This window comes from Anolis carolinensis, chromosome 5, assembly GCF_035594765.1.
Source record: "Anolis carolinensis isolate JA03-04 chromosome 5, rAnoCar3.1.pri, whole genome shotgun sequence".
Classification (NCBI taxonomy): Eukaryota; Metazoa; Chordata; class Lepidosauria; order Squamata; family Dactyloidae; genus Anolis; species Anolis carolinensis.
In genome coordinates, this window is record NC_085845.1 from 25,986,863 (window position 1) to 26,014,196 (window position 27,334).

The following is a 27,334-nucleotide window of genomic DNA, read 5'->3' on the forward strand; positions in this document are numbered from 1 at the left end:
CAACACAACAAGAGAGCATCCCTCTGGGCAGCTAAGTCAGGAAATCCCAGTTGGATGTCCCCGCACGAGGGTCTGCCTCCAGGCGCAAACCAAGAATGGGCAGGGTTGTTGTATGTCTTTCGGGCTGTGTGGCCATGTTCCAGAAGTATTCTCTCCTGACGTTTCGCCCACATCTATGGCAGGCATCCTCAGAGGTTCCATACCTCACAACCTCTGAGGATGCCTGCCATAGATGTGGGCGAAACGTCAGGAGAGAATACTTCTAGAACATGGCCACACAGCCCGAAAGACATACAACAACCCTGTGATCGCGGCCATGAAAGCCTTCGACAACACAAGAACGGGCAACCTGGAAGTCCCTGAACAGACTTAGAAGTGGAGTGGGCAGATCAAAAGACAACCTGGCAAAATGGCACTACCTAAAAGAATCCTCCACCTTGTGCAACTGCAGAGCAGAACAAACAACTCAGCAACTGTGTGCTTGTCCACAATTTCCTGCCTCATGTACAGAGGAAGAATTGTTTGAGGCTACAGACAATTCAATCACTGTTGCCTGTTTTTGGTCAAAAGATATTTAGCCACTTGTGTTCTTTCTATTTTTATCAGTTTTATACTAATTTATGCAATGCTTTTGATAGGAAATAAACCAATCAATCAATAACTGAACTTCAATAAGAAATGTGCCTGTATGGTGAATTAATACAAGATGTTTGTGACACAGCTTGTTTATTTTAACTTCTGTTGTATGTTATACGTTGTATGTCTAGGTGTTAAATGTTTTGATACAGCTGATGGGCTAATCAATAAAACGTGTTGTTGTACAAGATGTTTGTGAGTAAACAAGATACGTTATTTTTCAAAGAAGACTTTGTTTTCAATCTCTAAGCGCATATTTTAAACTACAGTAGAGTCTCACTTATCCAACATTCTGGATTATCCAAAGTATTTTTGTAGTCAATGTTTTCAATACATTGTGATATTTTGGTGGTAAATTTGTAAATACTGTAATTACTACATAGCATTACTGTGCATGGAACTACTTTTTCTGTCAAATTTGTTGTATAACATGATGTTTTGGTGCTTAATTTGTATAATGATTACCTAATTTGATGTTTAATCAGCTTTTCCTGAATCCCTCGTTATTATCCAACATATTCACTTATCCAACGTTCTGCCGGCCTGTTTATGTTGGATAAGTGAGACTCTACTGTATATTTATAATCTTATATTATCTGCTTAGAACTGGATAAAAGAGGCCCCTTCTACACAGCTGTATAAAATGCACACTGAAGTGGATTATATGGCAGTGTGGAGTCAAGATAATCCAGTTCAAAGCAGATAATATCAGATTGTAAATGGGTTATATAGCTGTGTGGAAGTGCCTTGAGTCTACACTGCCATATAATCTAGTGACAATTAGATAATCTGTGGAAGACGCCTGAGGCCTAACTCTGCCTGTCCCCTGGGGTGAGTGGGTTTCTAGGAGACCAAGTGGGCAGAGCTTCGCCTAACTGGCAGCAATTGGATAAAAACAATTATTCCTCTCCCTCTAATTAGGACTTTATTTTTCTTTTCTTTTTTGTTATATGAATGTAGAGGCATGGATTAGGGGTTGTGCTGCCAAGTTTAGTGTTTCTGGGATGGGTAGTTTTGTTGTTTTGTCCTAGGCCGAAATTTCATTACCCTTTTATATACAGTAAAGTCTCACTTATCCAACATAAACGGGCCGGCAGAACGTTGGATAAGCAAATATGTTGGATAATAAGGAGGGATTAAGGAAAAGCCTATTAAACATGAAATTAGTTTATGATTTTACAAATTAAACAGCAAAACATCATGTTATACAACAAATTTGACAGAAAAAGTAGTTCAATACGCAGTAAGGCTATGTAGTAATTACTGTATTTACAAATTTAGCACCAAAATATCACGATGTATTGAAAACATTGACGACAAAAATGCGTTGGATAATCCAGAACGTTGGATAAGTGAGACTCTACTGTATATAGTACATAGCAGATATTTATTTATTTACAGCATTTATATTCCACCCCTCTCACCCCGAGGGGGACTCAGGGCGGATCACATTGCACACATAAAGGCAAACATTCAATGCCATGACACAGAACAGAGACAGAGACAAGACGCAGGCTGGCCTCGAACTCATGACCTCTTGGTCAGTGATTTGTTGATATGTTGCAGCTGGCTTGCTTTCCTGCCTGCGCCACAGCCCGGTCCACATGCCACTAATATATATACAGTAGAGTCTCACTTATCCAACATAAACGGGCCGGCAGAATGTTGGATAAGCGAATATGTTGGATAATAAGGAGAGATTAAGGAGAAGCCTATTAAACATCAAATTAGGTTATGATTTTACAAATTAAGCACCAAAACATCATGTTATACAACAAATCTGGCAGAAAAAGTAGTTCAATACGCAGTAATGCTACGTAGTAATTATTGTATTTACAAATTACGCACCAAAATATCATGATATATTGAAAACATTGACTACATAAATGCGTTGGATAATCCAGAACATTGGATAAGCGAGTGTTGGATAAGTGAGACTCTACTGTGTGTGTGTGTGTGTGTGTGTGTGTGTATGTGTGTGTGTGTGTGTGTGTGTGTGTATATATATATATATATATATATATATATATATATATTTATTAGTGGCATGTCTTTGTCCTTGGCAGTTCAAAGACATGGTTGTTCAGTTTAACAGCTGAGTTACCTGTGTGCCATTATATGAATGCTTTATGAATATCACTTGTTCAAAGGGTTGACTTCTAACAAGGTCATGCCTTTCCTTGACTAGTGGTTTTCAAAAGGCGGTCTCCACATGTTCATGGAGATCCACATTTGCCAAACCGGATATGGCATAATTTTTTTCCCTTTTCAGTAAGGTTATGCTTGCCATTTCTTTCCAAAGGGATGTCTGCCTGGAGACTGGGTGCAGTTATTTCCAATACTGCTTCCCTCCTTTCCTTCTCTTCCTCCAAATGCACACAAGGGCAGGACCGGATTGTTTGCATAAGCTCCGCATTGCCCGATCTGGTCGGGGGCCCTGCTGACCCCCAGGAGCCCGCCCAAGAAGCCCGAAGTCCCCTCCCCTCTCGTTCCGGCCTGGGCCGCTCTTCCTTCCCAGGGACAGCATCACCGCTCGGGGCCCGCATGCGCAGTGGCGGAGGAGGGTCACGCACGGAAAAGCAAACTCTTGTCTGCAGAGAGGGCAAAGTCGAGCGGAGCAGCGGCGGGACCCTCCTCCTCCTCCTCCTTCTCCTCGCCCCTTCCTTCTTCCCTTCCTCGCCATGGTGCTGGAGAGCCTGGCCCGCATCATCAAGGTCCAGCTGCCCGCCTACCTCAAGCGCCTCCCGCTCCCGGAGAGCATCGGGGGGTTCCTCCGGTTAACAGGTTCGGCGGGGAGCCTTAGTGCTGGGGAAGGGCTTGAGCTGGGATTGGGGGTCCTTAAAGAAGCCGAAACATATGGAGGAGTTGGAAGAGAGCCTCTACCTCCTGTGTGCATCCTCTACACTGTGGAATGAATGCAACTTGACACTACTTTAAACTACTTTAAACTGGCTGTGGAATCGTGGGAGTTGTAGTTTGATGGGGACAAAGAGGGTAGAGACTTTGGTAAAATACAGCTCCCGGGATTGCATGGCATTGGGAGCATCTGCACCAGTGGTTCCCAACCTTTGGGTCTCCAACTGTTTTGGACTTCAGCTCCCACAGTTCCTAACAGCTGGCAAACCTGCGAACAAAGGATTCCCCCAGGCAGGAAGAGGCCAGGACATGAAGCTTGCAAGGCCATTAATGCTAATCAAGGTGAATAATTACAGTAGAGTCTCACTTATCCAACACTCGCTTATCCAACGTTCTGGATTATCCAGCGCATTTTTGTAGTCAATATTTTCAATACATCGTGATATTTTGGTGCTAAATTTGTAAATACAGTAATTACTACATAGCATTACTGTGTATTGAACTACTTTTTCTGTCAAATTTGTTGTATAACATGATGCTTTGGTGCTTAATTTGTAAAATCATAACCTGATTTGATGTTTAATAGGCTTTTCCTTAATCTCTCCTTATTATCCAACATACTCGCTTATCCAACATTCTGCTGGCCCGTTTAAGTTGGATAAGCAAGACTCTACTGTACAACATTCACACCGGCCTCCAAAAGACAAGAGTTCTTTCTCCCACCCTGGACCTTCCTTATTTAGTTTTTCCAATATATCTCACAACCTCTGAGGATGCCTGCTATAGATGTGGGTGAAACGTCAGGAGAAAATGCTTCTGGAACATGGCCATACAGCCTGGAAAACACACAACAACCCGGCTGGGATTTCTGAGAGTTGAAGTCCAAAATACCTGGAGACCCGAATGTTGGGAACTGTACACTGTAGAATGAATGTAGTTTGGCAACTACTTTAACTGCTATGGCTTATTGCTATGGCATCCTGGGAGTTGTAGTTTTGCAGGGTCTTTAGCCTTTTCTGCCAAACAAGAGAAGTCCCTCCCCAAACTTCCAGTGGCACAGGGCATTGAGCCGTGACAGTTCAAGTGGTGTCAAACTGCATTAATACAGCGGTATGGATGCACCCAAAGAGTGCTTTCCCTTCAAGCTACAACTCCCAGGGCTCCAGGGCTCACTCTAAAGCCCCTATAGCAGGCATGGGCGAACTTCGGCCCTCCAGGCGTTTTAGACTTCAACTCCCACAATTCCTAACAGCCTACCGGCTGTTAGGAATTGTGGGAGTTGAAGTCCAAAACGCCTGGAGGGCCGAAGTTCGCCCATGCCTGCCCTGTAGCAATTCACAGCTGCACCATTGCTCTGAAAGCAAAAGGGAACTATAAGCAAATCACAATGAAAAACTCCTCTGATCAACGAGCAGTAAGTCCCATTAGTTCTAGACCATTAGATCCATCCTCCAAAGGCACCAGATCTAAACATAGGGAGATGATGACTTCAGGCAACATGAAAGAGCAGCACATTGTAAGTTTGTTGTCGAAGGCTTTCATGGCTAGAATCACTGCATTACTGTGAGTGTTCTGAGCTGTATGGCCATGTTCCAGAAGCATTCTCTCCTGATATTTCACCCACATCTATGGCAGGTATCCTCAGAGGTTGTGAGGTCTGTTGGAAACTAGGCAAGTGGGGTTTATATATTGGTGGGAGGCAGGTGTGAATGTTTCAATTGGTCAGCTTGATTAGCATTGAAAAGCCTGGCAGCTTCAAAGCCTTGCTTCCGCCTTCCTGGTGGAATCCTTTGTTGGGAGGTGTTAACTAGACCTGATTGTTTCTTATCTGAAATTCCTCTATTTTCATAGTGTTGTTCTTTATTTACTGTCCTGATTTTAGTGTATTTTTTAATACTAGGAGCCAGATTTTGTTCATTTTCATGGTTTCCTCCTTTCTGTTGAAATTGTCCACATTCTTGTGGATTTCAATGGCTTCTCTGTGTAGTCTGACATGGTGGTTGTGAGACTGGTCCAGCATTTCTAGTTCATTAAGTGTTCTGCTATGGCTGATTTCTCTAGTTGAGTTAGTCTGCAGTGCCTTTCATGTTCCCTGATTCGTGCTTGGGCATCACTTTGTTTGATGGTCTCTGTGATTTGCCCAAACAGTATAAGGTAAAGGTAAAGGTTTCCCCTGAAGTTAAGTCCAGTCGGAATGAGCGCCCGCTGTGAGCCCCAGCTCCTGCCAACCTAGCAGTTCGAAAACATGTAAATGTGAGTAGATCAATAGGTACCGCTCCGGCGGGAAGGTAACGGCGCTCCATGCAGTCATGTCAGCCACATGACCTTGGAGATGTCTATGGACAACGCCGGCTCTTCAACTTAGAAATGGAGATGAGCACCAACCCCCAGAGTTAACGTCAGGGGAAACCTTTACTTTTACCTTTATTGTCAGAGATACACTTACATGTTCTGTGTGGCAGAAATGGGGCCTCAGTACCATGAAGTAGGGGTTCTCAAACTTTTCAAGCCAGACTGTAGTTTGGAAACAACACATACACATTCCTATGCACACTGCACATAGCTTATTTGTAGTGCAACCCCCCCCCCCCAACAACAATAAAGAACAACACAAGATTTAAAATAAAGAGCAATTTTAGGCAACATAAACTTACCAGTATTTCAATGGGAAGTGTGGGCCTGCTTTTGGCTGATGAGATAGTCAAGTTAATAAGCATTGTTGCTGTTGTTGTGCACCTTCAAGTACTCGAATGGAAGACCACTAGTGAATACCAGTGCTGTAAAGTCTGTTTCAGAAGAAAGAACTGGCAAAAACGACATTTGAGGATTCCTTGTCTGAGAAAACCCCATAAATGGGGCGGCCATAAATCCACAGGAGCCTTGAACACACATTCACGCAAACATATAGAGTTGCTGCCTAAATGTCTTTGGATCTCGTTGTCATATTTGGGTAGTCTGATGAGAGAAAGGAGGGTGTGGGGGAAGTTAGCATACAGACCTATGAGAACTTCAGGTTTTTTCTCCAGGTTCTTCTCTAGAAGGAAATCAGGCAAAGGGAAGGAGCTTGACCTGAAAGTCATGTCACGTAAAAGTAATATGTGTTTCACTATAAAAGTAGTGTTGGCAAGTGCTATGTCTGTTGAAAGCTTTTTGCGGCTTCGGACAAGAGAGCTTCATTCCGCTGTCATTTTTACTGCACATGGAGTTGGGGCCCCTTCTACACTGCCATAGGAAATGCAGATTACCTGCTTTGAACTGGATTATATAGCAGTGTAGACTCATATAATCCAGTACAAAGAAGATAATGTGAATTATCTGATTTGATAATCTGGATTATATGGCAGTGTAGAAGGGACCTGGGATTGAGAGTGAACCACTTGCCCAAAGTCACGCAGCATATTTATGTGGCCGAGTGAGGAATTGAAACATTTACCTCTTCTTTTTCTTGGAATAAGGCTTAATTAACACAATGGGGTTTGTCAAGTTATGTATTTTTCAGAGGGTCTTCTAAGGCCTGTTCTACACTGCCATATAATACAGATTATCAAAGCAAATAATCCACATCATCTGCTTTGAACTGGATTATATGAGACTAGTCTACACTGCCATATAATCCAGTTCAAAGCAGATAATCGGAATTTTATTTGGCAGTGTAGAACGGGCCTTAAGCAAGGAGTATTCAGAGCACTTGGTATTCATTGGTGATTTCCCTTTCAAGTACTAATCAAGGCCGGCCCTGCTTATCTTCCAAGATCAAATGGGATCACAGGTGCCTTTAAGGTAGTTAAGCCAACAATGGGACTTAATGGGGCATCCTCACAACCTCTGAGGATACCTACCATAGATGTGAACAAAATGAAACGTCAGGAGAGAATGCTTCTGGTACATGGCCACGCAGCCTGGAAAACTCACAGCAACCTAGTGTTTCCATCCATGAAAGCCTTCGATAACACAAGTGGGACCTTCCAGTTGATCAGAGGTGTTTTTCATGATACTTGGATGCTGTTTCCTTTCAGAGTGATACAGCTGTGAGTGGACATTTAGGGCCATAAACCAGCTTTCCTAGGATGCATCCACATTGCCGAATTAATGCAATTTGGCACCACTTTAGCTGCTGTGGCTCATTGCTATGGAACCATGGAAGTTATAGTTCTACAAGGTCTCACCAAACGACAACTTCCAGGATTCCACAGGATTGAATGACAGCAATTAAAGTGGTGACAAACTACACTAATTCTACAGTGTAGATACACTCTTAAGTGAGTACCAGTAGTTAAGTTGGTAGATACTAGCAGTCCTGGCATTAGCAGTTCAGTATGCCAGCAGCCACCAATTACATTGTGTCTCACTGCTTTACTATTTTGAAAAAGTTGCTATTGTTCTCATTTTGTCCTTTTCCCAGTTTGGGACTTAAGGCATTTTACAACAGATGAACCAGACTTTGCTTGAAAACACACAATGTATACAAATTAAAAAGCAATTACACTATCAAAAAATCAAAATGGATCAAACAAATAAACCACATAAAAACAGCAAATAAACATCCAGCATGTTTAAAAAAACTTGTTTGCCCCTAAAAAAAAGGGAAAAAAATGTTTTCACAAACTTGCCTAAGGTGGCAAGCCATGCAACAATTGCATTTGCTTGTTTTGTTACTTTTATTTAAAAATAAATATTCCTCATTATCAGAACAAACATGGCATATTTGCAGGTATGTTTGGCACCAGAGCAAACAAAGCAAACTCCATTTTGTTTCTTTACTCATGATTGGAGTGGGCTTAAAATGTGAAATTGTGCACATGTTTAGATTGTTTTCTTTAAAAATATTGCTAGGATTGGTAAACCTTTTCTAACCCTTTAAACATACCAAGAATGCAGATGCAGTGGTAAATATGGTGATGAAATAATAAATGTGACAGAACTTGGCTAGTCCTGGAAGCCTGCATGTGCAATGAGTTATCTTTTAAACAAGCTGCAAGGCCTCCTTGCACTGTTTAACATAAAAATTTACTTTTTTGAGAACCAGAAAGGGCTTGAAGGTTTTTGTGTTTTTTAATAATTGATTCCCTGGAGGCATACAAATGGCTTTCAGATCAGCCACAATTGCCAAACCAAACCTAAGATTGGCCTTGTTGGGTTCAAGCGGCTGGGTAACTTGTTGCCATCTTTGTTAGAATGCAACTTGTATCAGCTCAACCTAGTACCCTGTTTCCCCTAAAATAAGACATCCCCAGAAAATAAGACCTAGCAGAGGTTTTGCTGAATTGCTAAATATAAGGCCTCCCCCGGAAGTAAGACCTAGCAAAGTTTTTGTTTGGAAGCATGCCTGCTGAACAGAACACCAAAGCATGCAGGATTGGTAGATGTACGTACCATAGAGTGTTGTACATGGAAATAATGGTAGTAACAAGAAATTCTTGATAGGATTCACAGCTTGTCTGGTTATGCTGGTTTGTGATGACAACTACTGTACAGTATATAATAAATGTTCATTTTTTTGTTCAACAATAAATGTGAATTCTTCATGGAAAACTAAGACATCCCCTGAAAATAAGACCTAGCGCATCTTTGGGAGCAAAAATTAATATAAGACACTGTCTCATTTTCGGGGAAACACGGTAGCTAGTATAGCCAGTACAGCAATAGCCGGCGCTGCAGTTTTCTTTTCCTTGTCTAAAACTACTTAGCTGGTCCACTGGTTGTACATTTCCTCCTTTAATCCAGTTTCAAGATTACTGTTTCCTCGTTCTTCCAAGATGCATTGTTTTGGCTTCTTTCCATGTTAGACTTTCTCTTCTGCTCTTTATGTTTTGTTTTCCTATTGTTTCAGCTGCTTTCTGTCCAAACTGCAGCTCTTCTTGCATCCTTGCTTTTAGGTTGCACACGTAAATGTTGTGTAGTATCAATACAGTTTGACACCACTTTAACTATTATGGCTTAATGCTGTGGAATCATAGGAATTGTGTTTGATGAGGCATCAGCACCCTTTGGAAACCTGTACTATATATGAGAAGGCTCTTCCCTTGGCTTCACTACCTTCACAGCTACATCTGTTCTGAGACACAGAAAAAGGCCTTCTCAGGCTGCATCTACATTATAGAATGAATGCAGTTTGATACCACTTTAACAGCCATGGTTTAATGATATGGAATCCTGGGAGTTGATGAGGCACCAGCACTCTTTGGCACAATGGGGTTTGTCAAGTTATGTATTTTTCAGAGGGTCTTCTAAGGCCTGTTCTACACTGCCATATAATACAGATTATCAAAGCAAATAATCCACATCATCTGCTTTGAACTGGATTATATGAGACTAGTCTACACTGCCATATAATCCAGTTCAAAGCAGATAATCGGAATTTTATTTGGCAGTGTAGAACGGGCCTTAAGCAAGGAGTATTCAGAGCACTTGGTATTCATTGGTGATTTCCCTTTCAAGTACTAATCAAGGCCGGCCCTGCTTATCTTCCAAGATCAAATGGGATCACAGGTGCCTTTAAGGTAGTTAAGCCAACAATGGGACTTAATGGGGCATCCTCACAACCTCTGAGGATACCTACCATAGATGTGAACAAAATGAAACGTCAGGAGAGAATGCTTCTGGTACATGGCCACGCAGCCTGGAAAACTCACAGCAACCTAGTGTTTCCATCCATGAAAGCCTTCGATAACACAAGTGGGACCTTCCAGTTGATCAGAGGTGTTTTTCATGATACTTGGATGCTGTTTCCTTTCAGAGTGATACAGCTGTGAGTGGACATTTAGGGCCATAAACCAGCTTTCCTAGGATGCATCCACATTGCCGAATTAATGCAATTTGGCACCACTTTAGCTGCTGTGGCTCATTGCTATGGAACCATGGAAGTTATAGTTCTACAAGGTCTCACCAAACGACAACTTCCAGGATTCCACAGGATTGAATGACAGCAATTAAAGTGGTGACAAACTACACTAATTCTACAGTGTAGATACACTCTTAAGTGAGTACCAGTAGTTAAGTTGGTAGATACTAGCAGTCCTGGCATTAGCAGTTCAGTATGCCAGCAGCCACCAATTACATTGTGTCTCACTGCTTTACTATTTTGAAAAAGTTGCTATTGTTCTCATTTTGTCCTTTTCCCAGTTTGGGACTTAAGGCATTTTACAACAGATGAACCAGACTTTGCTTGAAAACACACAATGTATACAAATTAAAAAGCAATTACACTATCAAAAAATCAAAATGGATCAAACAAATAAACCACATAAAAACAGCAAATAAACATCCAGCATGTTTAAAAAAACTTGTTTGCCCCTAAAAAAAAGGGAAAAAAATGTTTTCACAAACTTGCCTAAGGTGGCAAGCCATGCAACAATTGCATTTGCTTGTTTTGTTACTTTTATTTAAAAATAAATATTCCTCATTATCAGAACAAACATGGCATATTTGCAGGTATGTTTGGCACCAGAGCAAACAAAGCAAACTCCATTTTGTTTCTTTACTCATGATTGGAGTGGGCTTAAAATGTGAAATTGTGCACATGTTTAGATTGTTTTCTTTAAAAATATTGCTAGGATTGGTAAACCTTTTCTAACCCTTTAAACATACCAAGAATGCAGATGCAGTGGTAAATATGGTGATGAAATAATAAATGTGACAGAACTTGGCTAGTCCTGGAAGCCTGCATGTGCAATGAGTTATCTTTTAAACAAGCTGCAAGGCCTCCTTGCACTGTTTAACATAAAAATTTACTTTTTTGAGAACCAGAAAGGGCTTGAAGGTTTTTGTGTTTTTTAATAATTGATTCCCTGGAGGCATACAAATGGCTTTCAGATCAGCCACAATTGCCAAACCAAACCTAAGATTGGCCTTGTTGGGTTCAAGCGGCTGGGTAACTTGTTGCCATCTTTGTTAGAATGCAACTTGTATCAGCTCAACCTAGTACCCTGTTTCCCCTAAAATAAGACATCCCCAGAAAATAAGACCTAGCAGAGGTTTTGCTGAATTGCTAAATATAAGGCCTCCCCCGGAAGTAAGACCTAGCAAAGTTTTTGTTTGGAAGCATGCCTGCTGAACAGAACACCAAAGCATGCAGGATTGGTAGATGTACGTACCATAGAGTGTTGTACATGGAAATAATGGTAGTAACAAGAAATTCTTGATAGGATTCACAGCTTGTCTGGTTATGCTGGTTTGTGATGACAACTACTGTACAGTATATAATAAATGTTCATTTTTTTGTTCAACAATAAATGTGAATTCTTCATGGAAAACTAAGACATCCCCTGAAAATAAGACCTAGCGCATCTTTGGGAGCAAAAATTAATATAAGACACTGTCTCATTTTCGGGGAAACACGGTAGCTAGTATAGCCAGTACAGCAATAGCCGGCGCTGCAGTTTTCTTTTCCTTGTCTAAAACTACTTAGCTGGTCCACTGGTTGTACATTTCCTCCTTTAATCCAGTTTCAAGATTACTGTTTCCTCGTTCTTCCAAGATGCATTGTTTTGGCTTCTTTCCATGTTAGACTTTCTCTTCTGCTCTTTATGTTTTGTTTTCCTATTGTTTCAGCTGCTTTCTGTCCAAACTGCAGCTCTTCTTGCATCCTTGCTTTTAGGTTGCACACGTAAATGTTGTGTAGTATCAATACAGTTTGACACCACTTTAACTATTATGGCTTAATGCTGTGGAATCATAGGAATTGTGTTTGATGAGGCATCAGCACCCTTTGGAAACCTGTACTATATATGAGAAGGCTCTTCCCTTGGCTTCACTACCTTCACAGCTACATCTGTTCTGAGACACAGAAAAAGGCCTTCTCAGGCTGCATCTACATTATAGAATGAATGCAGTTTGATACCACTTTAACAGCCATGGTTTAATGATATGGAATCCTGGGAGTTGATGAGGCACCAGCACTCTTTGGCACAGAAGGCTAAAGGCCTTGTAAAACAACAACTCCCACAATAATAATAATAATAATAATAATATAATAATAATAATAATAATAATAATAATAATAACTTTATTTTTATACCCCGCCCCATCTCCCTGAAAGGACTTGGGGCGGCTTACATGGGGCCTGGCCCGATAAAACAAACAAATAACAATTCCATAGCATTGAGCGATTGGTGTTAAAGTAGTATGAAATTGTACTAAATCTGCAGTGTTGGCACACCTTGTAGATCAGTGGTTCTCAACCTGTGGATCCCCAGATGTTTTGGCCTTCAACTTCCAGAAATCCTAACAGCTGGTAAACTGACTGGGATTTCTGGGAGTTGTAGACCAAAACACCTGAGGACCCACAGGTTGAGAACCACTGTTGTAGATGCATAATGAATCCAATGTTGTAGAGAAATGTACAGTAGAGTCTTGCTTATCCAACCTTCGCTTATCCAATGTTCTGTATTATTCAATGCTATCTGCCTTTTAGTAGTCAATGTTTTTGTAGTCAATGTGGTGCTAAATTTGTAAATACAGTAATTACTACATAACGTTACCATGTATTGAATGGCTTCTTCTGTCAATTAGTTGTAAAACATGATGTTTTGGTGCTTAATTTGTAAAATCATAATGTAATTTCCTTAACTTCTCCTTATTATCCAACATTTTCACTTATCCAACATTCTGCCGACCCGTTTATGTTGGATAAGCGAGACTCTACTGTATTTGGATTTTTCATTGTCCCAGCTACTGGGGGCTCATTGGGAGACTGTGAACCTTACATCTGTATTCTCCCAATATCTCCAGTGAAAAGACCTGGGAAAGACTGTTTCCATATTTGGGAGAGCTGCTACTGTCAAGAATATGGGATTGCATTATCCTGTTCTGGGTTATGAACTCAGTAAAGTCCTATACCTTGCAGTGAAGCCACGGGGTTCACAAACCTTCAACACATTTTAAACAATTAGTCATTCCATGAAAGATGTCACAAGTTGTGCTATTTCTCTCTTGGGAGATGACACCACAATATTTTCTTCTGGATTATTTAATGCTTTCTCTTCTCTGTGGAGAGCATCACAATATAGACACAATAAGAAAAATGTGTGTTTCTGGTTCATTTTTTCTCCTGCCAGAATTTATTTACAAAGGTCGTGCAGTTAGACCTGTTCTTCTAAACAAGCATAACATTTCTGTTATCTTGATTCCCTTCCCTTTTACATCTCCCTTCCAGCTATGAACAGTTTGCAGGTTGAATTGTCTTAATAAATCTAAAGGCTCTGGAAAGATAAACAGGCTTCAGCTTACATGTTAGAACAACTAAATAGGTTTTATATGGCCAAGGGAGTTGAAAACAAGTTGGTTGGGACAGGTACAACCTGAAGGTCAGAGGAAGAAAAAGTCTTCCAGTTTAAAAAAAACAACAGGAATGCTGTCTTTCCTGACTGTCACCAGCAGGTAACTTCTGTAATCTTATTTCTCAGTTTGTAAAGTGTGAGGAGGATACAGCTAGCAAATTTAATGAGTGGGGGAAGGAATATCTTCTGATCCATTTTTTATTTGAGTGCCACTTTTACCCTGTTGAAACCCTTTATTCGATTATTGGGCTGATTGGCATCGGTAGCTGAATATCTGCAGGAGCTCCATACCAACAGGAATTAGGATGCCAAGCCTGTTGAATGTCCAGTTGAAAAACCCATCCCACACAATGAACATGCAGTGTAAACAGGGGTTTTAATCTATATACTAGAAATCTTGGTCAAACAATCAACCCAAAACAACTTAAGTCAACTTGTCCACTGGTCAGTGTAAGTTCTGTATATGAACCCAAAGAGTGTAGCCTGTCCTGGGAGAACCTAAAAGAAGCATTAATGCCCAATACTCACTCTGCTGTGATGCCAATTGTAGCCTTTGTAAATCTCTGGGTGGGGACATGTTGGTGGCCAGGGGCTGTTCGTCTACTTAGGCGGCATTGGTCTTTTCCTCTCTCCAAGGAATTGCCCTCAGCTTATCCATAAATCATATCAAAATCCATAACGCAAAACTTGCCTTGACTTATACAATAGGCCAGTGATGGGAAACAAACCTTTTAGAGGCCAAGTGCCCAAACTGCAACCCAAACCCCACGTATTTATTGCAAAGTGCCAACACAACAATTTAACCTGAATACCAGTTGTGTAGCAGGTTAAACCACTGAGCTGCAGAACTTGCTGACCAAAAGGTTGGCAGTTCAAATCCAGGAAGCAGGGTAAGCTCCCGCTGTTAGTCCCAGCTTCTGCCAACCTAGTGGTTTGAAAACATGCACATATGAGTAGATCAATAAGTACCACTCCATCGGGAAGGTAGTGATTCTCCACGCAGTCATGCTGACTACATGACCTTGGAGGTATCTACAGATAATGCCGGCTCTTCAGCTTAGAAGTGGAGATGTGCACCAACCCCCAGAGTTGGACACAACTAGACTTTTTTTAAAATATATTTTTTATTAATTTATCAATCAAAATGTATAGGTTTACATTTTCCTCATTTTACAATATCTTAAACATATCATATTGTATACAATCAGACAGTAAAAAAAATCAAAACATCTTTAAACATATTTCTTTTCAGTTTTAAATTTTTCCATTACAACTACTACATATCTCTCTACTACACGACTAGACTTAATGTCAGGGGAAAACCTTTACCTTTACTAGGGTTTTAGTTTAGAAGAAACAACTCATACATTAACATTTTTTGTCTTAAAACAAAACACAATAACAGAGTTTTCAATGATACAATTATTATTGTATTATTATTATTATTATTATGTAGCTTTTCAATATCATATATTTTGTGTAGAAAGAAATATTTAAAAGACATGCGATAGAAGGATAGTGATGGAAGGATAATTATGAAATCTATATCTTGCAATGCTAAACATACCCATTTTGAGCTCACTTTTTGCTATATCTGATGCTTAAGGTTGCACTAAGTTTCATAAAGAAAAAGAATATAAAAATATAGCATGTAAAGCATCTTACACCCTGTTTTTACACTGGCACTGTTTGCAAGAAAAATAATTTTTGCTTGTGATCTGTTTTACATATTATTTTCTTTCTGCCATGCTTATACAGTTAGTCCATGATTTTAACAAAAGGAAGTATTGAAATCCATATGAGAATGCGATTTCCATAAAAAGTGAGGCCTCGTGGATGTAAAGTGAAGAAATAAGACAGAAAATAAATACAGCTAAATGAGCACTGTGTTGAACTCCTAAGTTAGGTCTTTCTCCTTTCAGTTCCTGTTCGTGTTCCCCACGGTTCTGCTGAAATGTACACTAGAATCTCATGATGACTATGCTTTTTTATATAATAGTATAATTGATTCAACTGCTAAGAACAGCTGTATAGCTTTTATCAGTTCTCTGCAGAGTGTCTGTGACTGAGTCAGGAATATGTTCAGCCTCTTCTGAAAATTGTTTTAGAAATACAAATGCTTTGTAAGGAAAGCATAAAAATAAATATAGCCTTCTTGTTTGTACTTGCCTGAGGGTGCATCTATATTATAGAATTAATGAATCTCTGCCATGGCTCAGTACTATGGAAACATGGGAGTTGTGGTTTTACAAGGTCCTTAGGCTTCATTAATGCATTAATTCTATGGCGTAGAATCAGCTGGAATAGTACCACACCAAGAAGCATTCATGCTGGATATTAACTTTGTAAATATATTGTAAAGGTATGCTTCACATGATTCTACATTATGCTGGATCTCACCAATATATGTTCGATTGGAAGTAAACCCCACAAAGTTCTATGACACACTTCCATATATGTACAGTATTCCAGTCCTACCCAGTTTAGTCATATAGGTTGGCAATTCTGTAGTAAAGTTATATCCCATAACCTAGAGTTACAGATTTGTCACTATTCTGTAAATGTCCTCTCTTTTGCTAGCAAGTGCACCTAGTGAAAGAGGTCAGTTCAGCTGTTGGAGTACAAAGAGGATCATGTTGCCAGCTCTTTATTATGGATTGATGATGATAAATGGAAGCTTTTCCATGTGCCTGCCATCCAGAGTCACCCACAGAACAATAACATGCCATTCATGTTTGCAGAACAAAATATGGGAACTTTACTGATTCCAAGAGATCAGAAAAAGAGTAGTACAGTAGAGTCTCACTTATCCAACACTCACTTATCCAACGTTCTGGATTATCCAATGCATTTTTGTAGTCAATGTTTTCAATATATCGTGATATTTTGGTGCTAAATTCATAAACACAGTAATTACTACATAGCATTACTGCGTATAGAACTACTTTTTCTGCCAAATTTGTTGTCTAACATGATGTTTTGGTGCTTCATTTGTAAAATCATAACCTAATTTGATATTTAATAGGCTTTTCCTTAATGCCTCCTTATTATCCAACATATTCGCTTATCCAACATTCTGCTGGCCCGTTTATGTTGGATAAGTGAGACTGTATTTACAATGATCCCTCTTACATAAGTCCATAGACATTAAGAGTCCTTTCTCAGTCCACAAATGTGCTTCAGAGAAGAATACAGGCCTGGTTCTTCACCCTCTTTTTTCGGCAACAAACAGGCCTCAAAATAGCAAGGCCCCTCTGAGTACCCTGCTCTCTTTACCAGCAGTACTCAATCAGCACTGAAAAACTTGTTCTAACTGGTTCTGCAGCAGCAGAACAGAAACAGTATCAAATCAATCCCCAGGTCTTTGCAGGCCAAGCCAATTGGCTTCATGCACTTTATTTTCCAGTTAACACACAGCAGAGTGCCTTTGCAAACCATGACTCTCTTTACCACCAGCAAGTGAAGCTGTAAGATCCATGTTGTAAGTCCTCATGGTGGGAGGGGGCTAGAAACATGATCCTCCTTGTGCCTTGATTGACAGCTGAATACAGACTTCCTTTGCTGCTTGATCATAAGGTGGGCTTTGGGGACTTGGGACAGGAGTAGTTATTTAGTTACACATACATAACTAAATAACTAATGTAGAATTTTGGCAAGAAATTGTAGTGAATCTTTTTATTGATGTAGGTATAATGTAAGCACTTTTTGATCCCTCTAAAATTGTATAAACAGGAAATCTATATGAGGGTGGAGAATATAATCTTATAGCCTAAATAACTGTACCAATTTTGCATTTTACAGTCTTCCCTACATTCACATAAGTTCTCTATCCTTGTATTCCACTATTTATGGCTTGAAAGTATTTTTAAAAATCCAAAAGGACAAACTTGATTATACCATTTCATATAAAGACACAGTTATACTGTGACATCGTATGTAATGGGACTTAACCAGCCATGGATTTTGATACCCCTGGAACCAAAAGCCAGTAGATACTAAGGGCTTATTGAACTAGTGGTTTGCATTCTCGGTTCATTGGAATTCCTTGGTTTTTTCATGCAAATATAAACTTATCTCTCTAGTAGGGGAGTGCATGTGTGCCCTTCTGCAGGCCCTGCCAACATCAGAATCAAAACCTGTAAAGAGTGTACACACTCTTGCAATTGATATAATAGTTGTTATCACCTATAAAGCTAGCTGTTTACCTAGTTCTCTGCTCTGTGGTGCCTCTTTGAAAATGAAAACCCAACCCAAACAAATTCTTTAACTTCTCAGAGTCTTAGCTCAGAAACAGAAAATATGCTTTGCAAGTAGACCTTCCACACCATCAGGTAGGAATGGGAATGACCTGTCTGAAACCCTAGAGAACTGCTTTCAGTCATTATCAATCAACCATTCATAGCTAAATGGACCACAGGTCTAACTTCCTACAAATGTTTGTTGTCACATAACTACAATAAACAACATTTGAAATGGCTTCCAAGCAGTGAAGACCCAAAGGCCCAATATTTGAGCAGCATCGCCTGCGCCAACACCTGCTGTTTACTTACATTCCATTATTTCATGGACTTTGGAGGGAATAATAAATATGTGCGTGTTCTTAGAGAACAGGTACCTAATAACAAAGGGCCATGCTGATGCCAGAAGATGTTAAAAACTATCCACGTTGATGAATGCCTTTCTCTCATATGTGTATGGCATGTGCTCAGTTTCAGAATGGCTGCGGCTGTTGCCTTTCCTGGGTGTCCTTGCTCTGCTTGGATACCTTGCTATTCGTCCATTCCTTCCCAAGAAGAAGCAGCAGAAGGATAGTTTGATCAATCTCAAGATCCAGAAGGAGAATCCCAAAGTAGTGAATGAAATCAACATCGAAGATTTATGTCACACTAAAGCAGTATACTGCAGATGCTGGCGCTCAAAAACGGTAAGTTTTTTATTGCTTTGCTGTATGCTTTCAAGTTGCTCTTTTTTATTACTGGGATACTTTTTTTGTAATATAGGGCAGTTAATAAAATGTTATAACTATGGAATGGGATTTCCCACACATTGTCATTTTTTCTATTTAGATGTTAGTTCTTAAGATACTTTTTTGTCAGAACTTTTCCTATCACTGCTGTTAGACATTTGCATGTCCGAATATGCTCCATAACTACAATTTTTTTGTTCTGGAGTTTTCTCTACAGTGATTTGATGAGACATTTTTAAGGACCTTGGAGTAAAGAAAATTGTATTCAGTGCATCTTGTAGAGTATATCAGTTTGCATGGAATTGTAGAGTATGTCCTGTCATAGGACTAGGAAATATTAGTTACTCCAGAAATTATTGGACCGTAAATCCGACCTGACCTAAACAACACATCAAGTGGGAGAGGCGATGGCAATGATAATCTTTCCATGCCTAAAAGCCAACATTTTCCCAGTTCCTGTATTTTGTCTGGGTTAAATGTATTTTGTAATAACCTTCTTTAGAACCCAAACTATAATTTGAAGCATTCATTTTATTTGATGATGAAGACACTTCGCTGTAATGACAGGAAGGCTAACTTTTATTGACTCATGCTAACTTTACCATCTGTCTTGTTGAGTTGCCTGCAATAACTATATTAGACAAATGTTTTTAAATATGTTTATTTATTTCTTATTGTAAAATTGTTTTTATAGGTTATTGTTTTACATATGTATATTGTTTTGTACTGTCTTTTACATAATGTTCTGAGATGCTTTGGGTCCTGTTTAGGGATACAAATAAATATTTATTATTATTATTATTATTATTAGTAGTAGTAGTAGTAGTAGTAGTAGTATTAGTATTATTTACCATCTGATATGTGTTTGCATTTCCAGATGCAGTGGTGAAATGACAGATCGTAGCTAGCACAAAGCATATTTGGCAAACCCACTTAGATCTTAGCTTCCTATCCGACTTAGCAGTCACAAGCCATGGTTTATTTATTTGCACCTCATGTCGAATTCTAGTAAGATGTACTTAATTGTGGGTTTGATATAATGCTTGGATAGAGCACGTGTGTCCCAATTATTCAAGTTTATAGTGAATGAAACACGTGTGTGGTGCATGATTATTTCATTGCAACAGAAATGGAATCTGGAACAGAAGAGCATCTCTGTAAAAAGGGAGAGAGAGAAATCTCTAGGGAAGGTTGAAAATGGATACCACAGCTTATAGTGGAAAAAATAACAGGAGCTGGTTCTTGCAACACAGAATAGGGAAGAGAGCATTTAACTGGAAATTGAGCTGCAACTGTAGTGTAGAAAAAACAGTGTATTACTCACTCTGTTTTGAATATGCTGTATGTCTTTTCAGTCTTTTAAGGTAGTGTTTTGACATCCCCCAACCTCGCTCCCTCTTGTGTCTTTTAGTTGAGTTGATGGCTGTCTATTTAGTGCAGAGCTTTTCAAACATTGGCTTGCTGTGAGTTTTCCAGGCTGTATGGCCATGCTCTAGAAGCATTCTCTCCTGATGTTTCGCCCACATCTATGGTAGACTTGTGAGGTCTGTTGGAAACTAGGCAAATGGGGTTTATTGTGTCTGTAACATGGCTATACAGCCTGGAAAACTCACAGTAACCCAATGATTCCAGCCATGAAAACCTTTGACAACACATTTTCAAACATTTCCTGTTGGTGACACTTTTTTAGACATACATCATTTTGTGGCACAGTCATTCAGTTTTACTAGCAACCCAGAGGATAAACCAACCCCTTATAAGATACAGGCACATACATAAATTGCAATAACAAAATATAAGGGTGACAAAATATATCTCATGAAAGTCTTTCATTTATATATTTTTAAATCTGATTTATTGCTTATTTCAGATAGGATCAGGGGTTTCTTCTTATGACACATATTAAGCACACTGAAGCACACTAATGTGCTGCAACACACAGTTTGGAGAGCTCTGATTTAGGGCATTGACTTGTAACTATTAAAGACATGCAATCATCTGGTTAAAACCTGATGCTTAACCATAACCACTGTCCTGACACTGAGTCCCAAACATTGTTCTCATTTATTTTTTCCTCTCTATTTTCAGTTCCCTGTCTGTGATGGCTCTCACAATAAACATAATGAATCAACAGGCGACAACGTGGGTCCATTAATACTAAAGAAGAAAGAAGTCTAGCAAACTTTCAACCGAACCACTACTATTAGGAAGTCCACTTGCACCCATTTGTGGCAGCATTTTTAGTCTAATAATTTCTGTAGACTTGAGTTTTGATACCTTTTTGAAGTTACCTTAGATTTATAGACTGGTGGACATGCTGTGAGACTTTGTATGGTCTGAAAAACCATGTATAACATAGCAAGTGTGGGAGGAACCTGTACACATCCATGTAAATCAATGTGTTCTATTTTCATAATGAAGTTCCCAAAGTTGAAATCTTACCTGTAATAAAAAAAAGTTGCTTTAAACAGTCGTCCTGGAAATGTATCTGAGAAAGAAGCAGTTTTCTGCTTCCAAGGTCTTGGACAAAGTTTGGGTGAAAAGATTGCATGTCAGATATTCTTGCCTAGCCTCTCATCCTAAATCAGAAATACAATATGGGGAGAGATGTGGTAGAGCAAGCATGGGTAGGCTGTTAGGAATTGTGGGAGTTGTAGTCCAAAACACCTGGAGAGCTGGAGTTTGCCCATGCCTACAATAGAGAGATAGAGGCGATGTGGATTTTTAATCCCCTATTATTTCCCAACTTTTAATGCCCAGCCATTTTTCTGAGTTGGGGGGAGTACTAGCACTCCTGGGACACTTTTCCTTATCACTGCTTGTAACAGGAGAAGTTTTTGGACTTTTAAAAGAAGGCTCATGTAAGAAAAAAGAACCCGCTGAACATATGCTCTGCTAGCAAAGGAGAGCTTTTGGGATCAATGTTCTTATCTGATGGGATCCCTATCCTTTGGATTCCTCTCTTAAATGGCACATAGATACATCTGCTTTCCTTATCGGTACACCTGCACTACAGGTAAAGGTAAAGGTTTTCTCCTGACATTAAGTCTAGTTGTCTCCGACTCTGGGGGTTGGTGTTCATCTCCATTTCTAAGCTGAAGAGCCGGCATTGTCCATAGACACCTCCAAGGTCATGTGGCCGGCATGACTGCATGGAGTGCTGTTCTGTTACCTTCCTGCCGGAGCGGTACCTATTGATCTAATCACATTTGCATGTTTTCGAACTGCTAGGTTGGCAGAAGCTGGGGTTAACAGCAGGAGCTCACCCTGCTCCCCAGATTCAAACCTTTCGGTTAGCAAGTTCAGCAGCTCAGCAGTTTAACCCACTGCACCACTGGGAGGCCCTAGTACAGATTTAATCAGATGTTCCCTTTTTAAAAAAGCATTTGAACTTCTGCGACTTACAGTTTTTAGAGGCTGTTGAGAATTTTTTTCTTTTTCCCCATCATTGCTGTTATCACGATCCTTTCACAAGTGAATGTAGCCTTGGCTTTTTAAAGTGTTTTAAGGTCTGCAGATAAGCCCAATTTCTTCCCTGAATATCACATTGTAATCTGAACAGATCAAAATTGCGTGTAGAGAGAAATATAGAAATCCTGGACTGAGAATTGTTAAGGCTTGCAAAGTTGTTATTATTTCTATTATATGTTTGTTTTTAGTGCCAGTCTATACTGCAGTATAGATTCTGCATTCATAACTAGTTAATCTTTGATTTATGGGATTTTGAATATGACAGTTACATTCCAGTGCTAGATGATATAGAATAAGCATATAGCCCAAGTTGGAAATTATTTAGCCACAAACTACTTTTATGCCTCTATTAGATAAATTGTTATAACTGATTTGCTTACACTAAACAAAATGCAATATACTTTGCAATATAAGAAGACAATATACTTTGGAGATTGTGTCGTCCTGTTTATGACAAATTTTAGATCGCTTTTCTCGAAGCAACTTAGTCATGTTCTGATCGGATGAACCTGTGACACCAACCCATACCAGGCTCCAGAAGTCATGTGCAACCCTCATCGCACACAAGTGTGATTTGCATTCCACAAATTGTTTGGGGTTATGTTTGGTTTATGCTCCGAAACATAGCTGCCGCCCCAAAGGAATCGTGCCAGTATTAGCAACACTCAAAGCTCTAGACTGTTTGATAGCAACTGTTTTTATCCTCATGGCAACTTGTTATATAAGTGGCCTTTGTCAATATTTATATATGCAAAAATAAATATCAAAATAGGTTCCCTTACTCGTGTATCCACATATCACGTCTCATTCAGATATTTGAATTGTAGCCAAATCCAGATTTCTGCTTCGCTGGTTACCTGTCTGGCGAAAAGAATGCTTTTGTGGAATGTATAAAGTATTTTGTTTCTTTGACTTACTTTGGAACAAGTACATTTTTGTTAAGACTGTTTGGTCATAGTTTGTTTTCTGGCAGCTTTCTTCTAGAAGAAAATGTGTATTTCTGGATGAGGAGGGTCCCTAGTTCTTAATTAGGAGCAGACCTTATGCAAATTGAGTCATTTATACTTGCTTTATTTCCAGTCATAGAGAACCAAGACTTTTTCCATGGTTTATTGTGAAAAATCAGCGAAAGCGATTTTTGGAAAGTTTTGGTTTTGAGAAGGAACAGTATGCATCATTCTTGTCAGTTTCACAGGGGATTGGAGGGCAAAAAGTTTAAGTTTTTTAACTCTACACTACATTCAGCCCTCCACAGGTATTGGAGTTAGGGGTATATGACCCCCATGAAAGTGCATTTTAAAAATCTATTTAGCAATCTCATTATCTATCAATCTATCTCAATACTGGTCCTACATAAGTAGAAAAAGATGAATGAATGAATATCAAATTGATCATAAGCTTGAAATTGCACATGAGACCCTTCAAGGGAATATTACAGCCTTCTGCAGTAACATGGTGTCTTCCTTTGACTGACAGCTGAAACTCGATGTGATTTTGCAGCCTGGTTACTTAGCACTTCTGTAGCACACAAAGATTACAGCTATAGAAAGATTTCAGTTTGGCTCTGATTTTTGGGATGTGGTTACTGAAAATCTGGCTCTGCTTAAAATGGAAAAATGCATATACTGTAAACAGTGCCAAAGGTAAATGAAACCAGAGGAAGGTACCTAACAGGACCAAAATGGAGGAAAATAGGCAATGTTTTGGCCTTTTGCTCCCCCTGCCGAAACATTCTGGAACAGGAATTTAAAGCACAAATGCTTAAAATTAAGTATTCTTCCCCTTTCTTGAACAATTGGCACTTATAAGGCCTGTTGTGCCAAACCTATGAATGCAACAATAGCAAAAACTCTGTTCTGGGTGTGTATGTGTGTTTTAAAGGAAACTTTCCAATATCTTAAAAGTTTCCTTAAAAGTTGTTTAGTTAACAGATATGCTGTAGGGACAATAAAGTGTCATTTGGCCACTTTTTTGAAACTATTTTAGAAACAATCAGCTTTAATGGAAGCAAGGGGAAGGATAATTGTTACACTTCTAGTCCAGCAAAGCTTTTCTCTTAACCACACAATAGACTCATAAAATACATTGTTGCCAGCAAGACCACAATTGTCCATCTGACATTATTGTCTTCTAAGACCATTGTTCTTTGCTCTGTATCTACACAATTATAAGAAACCAGAAAAAGAACACAAATGCCTAGTATCCCAATGTCTTTAGGAGATGAGAGACCAACCTGAGGATGGGAGAACAAATGGCTGGGGAAGTTTTAAGAATACGGTGATAACTTGACTTAAGAGTTTAATTCATTCTGTGACAGAGCTTTTAACTCAAATTCTCTTATCCAAAGCGACTGAAATTTATTAATCCGTTCCAACCCCCTGAACTCCCTCCATTTTTGTTATGTGTTTTAAATAAGAAATGTACTTTATAAATAACAAATAATGTATAAATTCACATGGAACAAATAAAAAAAAGATCAACTTTAAAATGTTAGAAGCACAATGCACAAAGGGAAGAGACAGAAGCATCCTTTTCTTCATACTGTACTCCTCCCAGCCAGCCTTCCTCCCTCTCTTGCCCCCTCTCTCTCTCCCTCTCTCTTCATGAAGCCAAACATATCAGGAATAAAAACCACACAAATCAATTAACCCAAAGTCCCTCAAAGCAGACAAGAGTAAAGTGGACAGCAATCTCTCAAAGTGGATAAGAGCACAAGACATGGAGGCTGCTCCTTTGATGCCCTGAAGCCCTGTACTCTTGTGCTAGCGCTCTCTCTGGTGCTAGCTCTTAACTCAAAATGCTAGCTCTTAACTCAAAACACTTTAAGTTGGGATGCTCTCAAGTAGAGGTTCCACTGTTTTTTTGTTACAATTACCATCTGGTCTGCCTTATGTCGATACCAGGATTAAGGAAGTGGTCTGCAAACACTTAGAAACAAATGTGGTCATTGCTAACAGTCAACACGGATTTACCAAAAACAAGTCATGCCGGACTTATCTGATCTCTTTTTCGATAGCATTACAAGCTGGGTCGATACAGGGATTGCGGTGGATGTTGCGTACCTGAATTTCAGTAAGGCCTTCGATAAGGTCCCCCATGACTTTTTGGCAAACAAACTAGCAAAATGTGGGCTAGACAAAACTACAGTTAGGTGGATCTGTAATTAGCTAAGTGAAAGAACCCAAAAGGTGCTCACCAATGTGTCTTCTTAATCCTGGAAAGAAGTGACAAGTGGAGTGCCGCAGGGCTCCATCCTGGGCCCAGTTCTGTTCAATATCTTTATTAACGACTTAGATGAAGGATTAGAAGGCACGATCATCAAGTTTGCAGATGACACCAAACTGGGAGGGATAGCTAATACTCCAGAAGACAGGAACAGAATTCAAAACGATCTTGACAGACTAGAGAGATGGGCCGAAACTAACAAAATGAAGTTCAACAGGGACAAATGCAAGATACTTCACTTAGGCAGAAAAAATGGAATGCAAAAATACAGAATGGGGGACGCCTGGCTTGACAGCAGTACATGTGAAAATGATTTTGGAGACCTCATGGGCAACTAGTTAAACATGAGCCAACAATGTGATATGCCTGCTAAAAAAGCCAATGAGATTTTGGCCTGCATCAATAGAAGTATAGTGTCTAGATCCAGGGAAGTCATGCTACCCTTCTATTCCGCCTTGGTCAGACCACACCTGGAATCACACTGTGTACAATTCTGGGCACCGCAATTTAAGATGTTGACAAGCTGGAAAGTGTCCAGAGGAGGGTGACTAAAATGATCAAGGGTCTGAAGAACAAGCCCTATGAGGAGCGGCTTAAAGAGATGGGCATGTTTAGCCTGCAGAAGAGAAGGCCGAGGGGAGACATGATAGCCATATACAAATATGTGAGGGGAAGTCATAGGGAGGAGGGAGCAAGCTTGTTTTCTGCTGCCCTGCAGACTAGGACACGGAACAATGGCTTTAAACTACAGGAAAGGAGATTCCACCTGAACATCAGGAAGAACTTCCTCACTGTGAGGATGTTTGACAGTGGAACTCTCTCCCCCGGACTGTGGTGGAGGCTCCTTCTTTGGAGGCTTTTAAGCAGAGGCTGTCGGTGGTGCTTTGAATGCAATTTCCTGCTTCTTGGCAGGAGGTTAGACTGGATGGCCCATGAGGTCTCTTCCAACTATGATTCTATGATTCTATTGCAGCTATGTCAGTCTCATGTTCAGTTCTTAGATCTAAAAAAAGATAAAACTGACAAAGCTTATAAAATTTTATGGGAAAAATCCACATTTAATCACATTCCTCATTACAACATTACAACATTTGCCTGTTTGGGTTCCAGTGTTTTAAAGATACAAATGAGATAAAGGCTCCCAATGTAGTGGAGACTTGTAGCAAGGACTGTGTGTGTACGTTCACTGGACACCACCTAATCCCTTTTATTTATTGAGCAGAAATGAGTAAAGCCCATCCATCCCCAAATCCATGACCCCATCTTAGTTATTTACTTCTGGCCCTGGTGCTACACAAAGCTCCTTCAAGACCATCCATTCTTCAAGAAACCAACTTGAATGTCATCTTCTCTGCAGCTGGTACTTGTATATCTGAATCAGGCCAATGATATATTCCTGGAGGCATTATATGGCTAAATTGGCCTGTTTGCTTGTGGAATCTCCAAAGCTCCCATGCCTTTGAGGGAGAGAATCCTGGATGAAGATTTAACACTTTGTTGGGTTGCTGTTGCAGCAGGATGCACAGCACAACCTGTAAAGATTTATACACCACTATAGGACACTGATCCCTGGAAATATCAACTGGATGATCGCAGGGTGTTCATTGATGCTCCCCTATACTGGGGAAGCTACCCGGCTTTCTTTTCTAAGGCCTTCTTGGGAGCCTGATTGAGTCTTGTGGAGAAGCTTGGGGCCTGCCAGGCCAATGATAAGAGCCCCAGCTGGAGCAGTGATCAGGATGCCCAGGAAAGCAACTGTCAAGATGTTCAGGCCATATTCTTCTAGAGTTTTGTCTTTTTCAAGCCGCGCTGTGTCTAAGGCAACAGAACCAATTGCAGCCTATTGGGGAGGGAGAAGAAAACAGGCTTAGAAAACCCCATGATATGGTCATCATAAGTCAGA

The 27,334-nt window shown here is 39.8% G+C and overlaps 2 protein-coding genes across 2 annotated transcripts in view; one reads left to right on the forward strand and one right to left on the reverse strand.

Moving 5' to 3' along the window:
* The first annotated feature begins 3,143 nt into the window (after positions 1–3,143).
* On the forward strand, positions 3,144–21,203 carry cisd2 (CDGSH iron sulfur domain 2). Its single transcript, XM_062982438.1, has 3 exons — positions 3,144–3,420; positions 18,479–18,693; positions 20,824–21,203. Exons 1-3 carry the CDS (start codon positions 3,318–3,320, stop codon positions 20,911–20,913), a joined length of 408 nt encoding a protein of 135 aa, XP_062838508.1. The 5' UTR covers positions 3,144–3,317; the 3' UTR covers positions 20,914–21,203.
* Positions 21,204–25,496: 4,293 nt separating this feature from the next.
* The window catches only part of LOC134299482 (sodium/hydrogen exchanger 9B2-like), a 34,752-nt gene continuing 32,914 nt past the window's right edge, over positions 25,497–27,334 (reverse strand). The window contains exon 12 of the mRNA XM_062982437.1: positions 25,497–27,271. Within this exon, the coding sequence (XP_062838507.1) occupies positions 27,047–27,271 (225 nt within the window). The 3' untranslated portion in view covers positions 25,497–27,046. The remainder of the gene's footprint in view (positions 27,272–27,334) is intronic.

Bases quoted from the DNA above. Each gene is read 5' to 3' on its own strand.
- cisd2 (XM_062982438.1), top strand. From the start codon at position 3,318: ATGGTGCTGGAGAGCCTGGCCCGCATCATCAAGGTCCAGCTGCCCGCC. The intron at 3,421-18,478 runs GTTCGGCGGGGA...GCATGTGCTCAG, and splicing joins GGGGTTCCTCCGGTTAACAG to TTTCAGAATGGCTGCGGCTG. The intron at 18,694-20,823 runs GTAAGTTTTTTA...CTCTATTTTCAG, and splicing joins GATGCTGGCGCTCAAAAACG to TTCCCTGTCTGTGATGGCTC.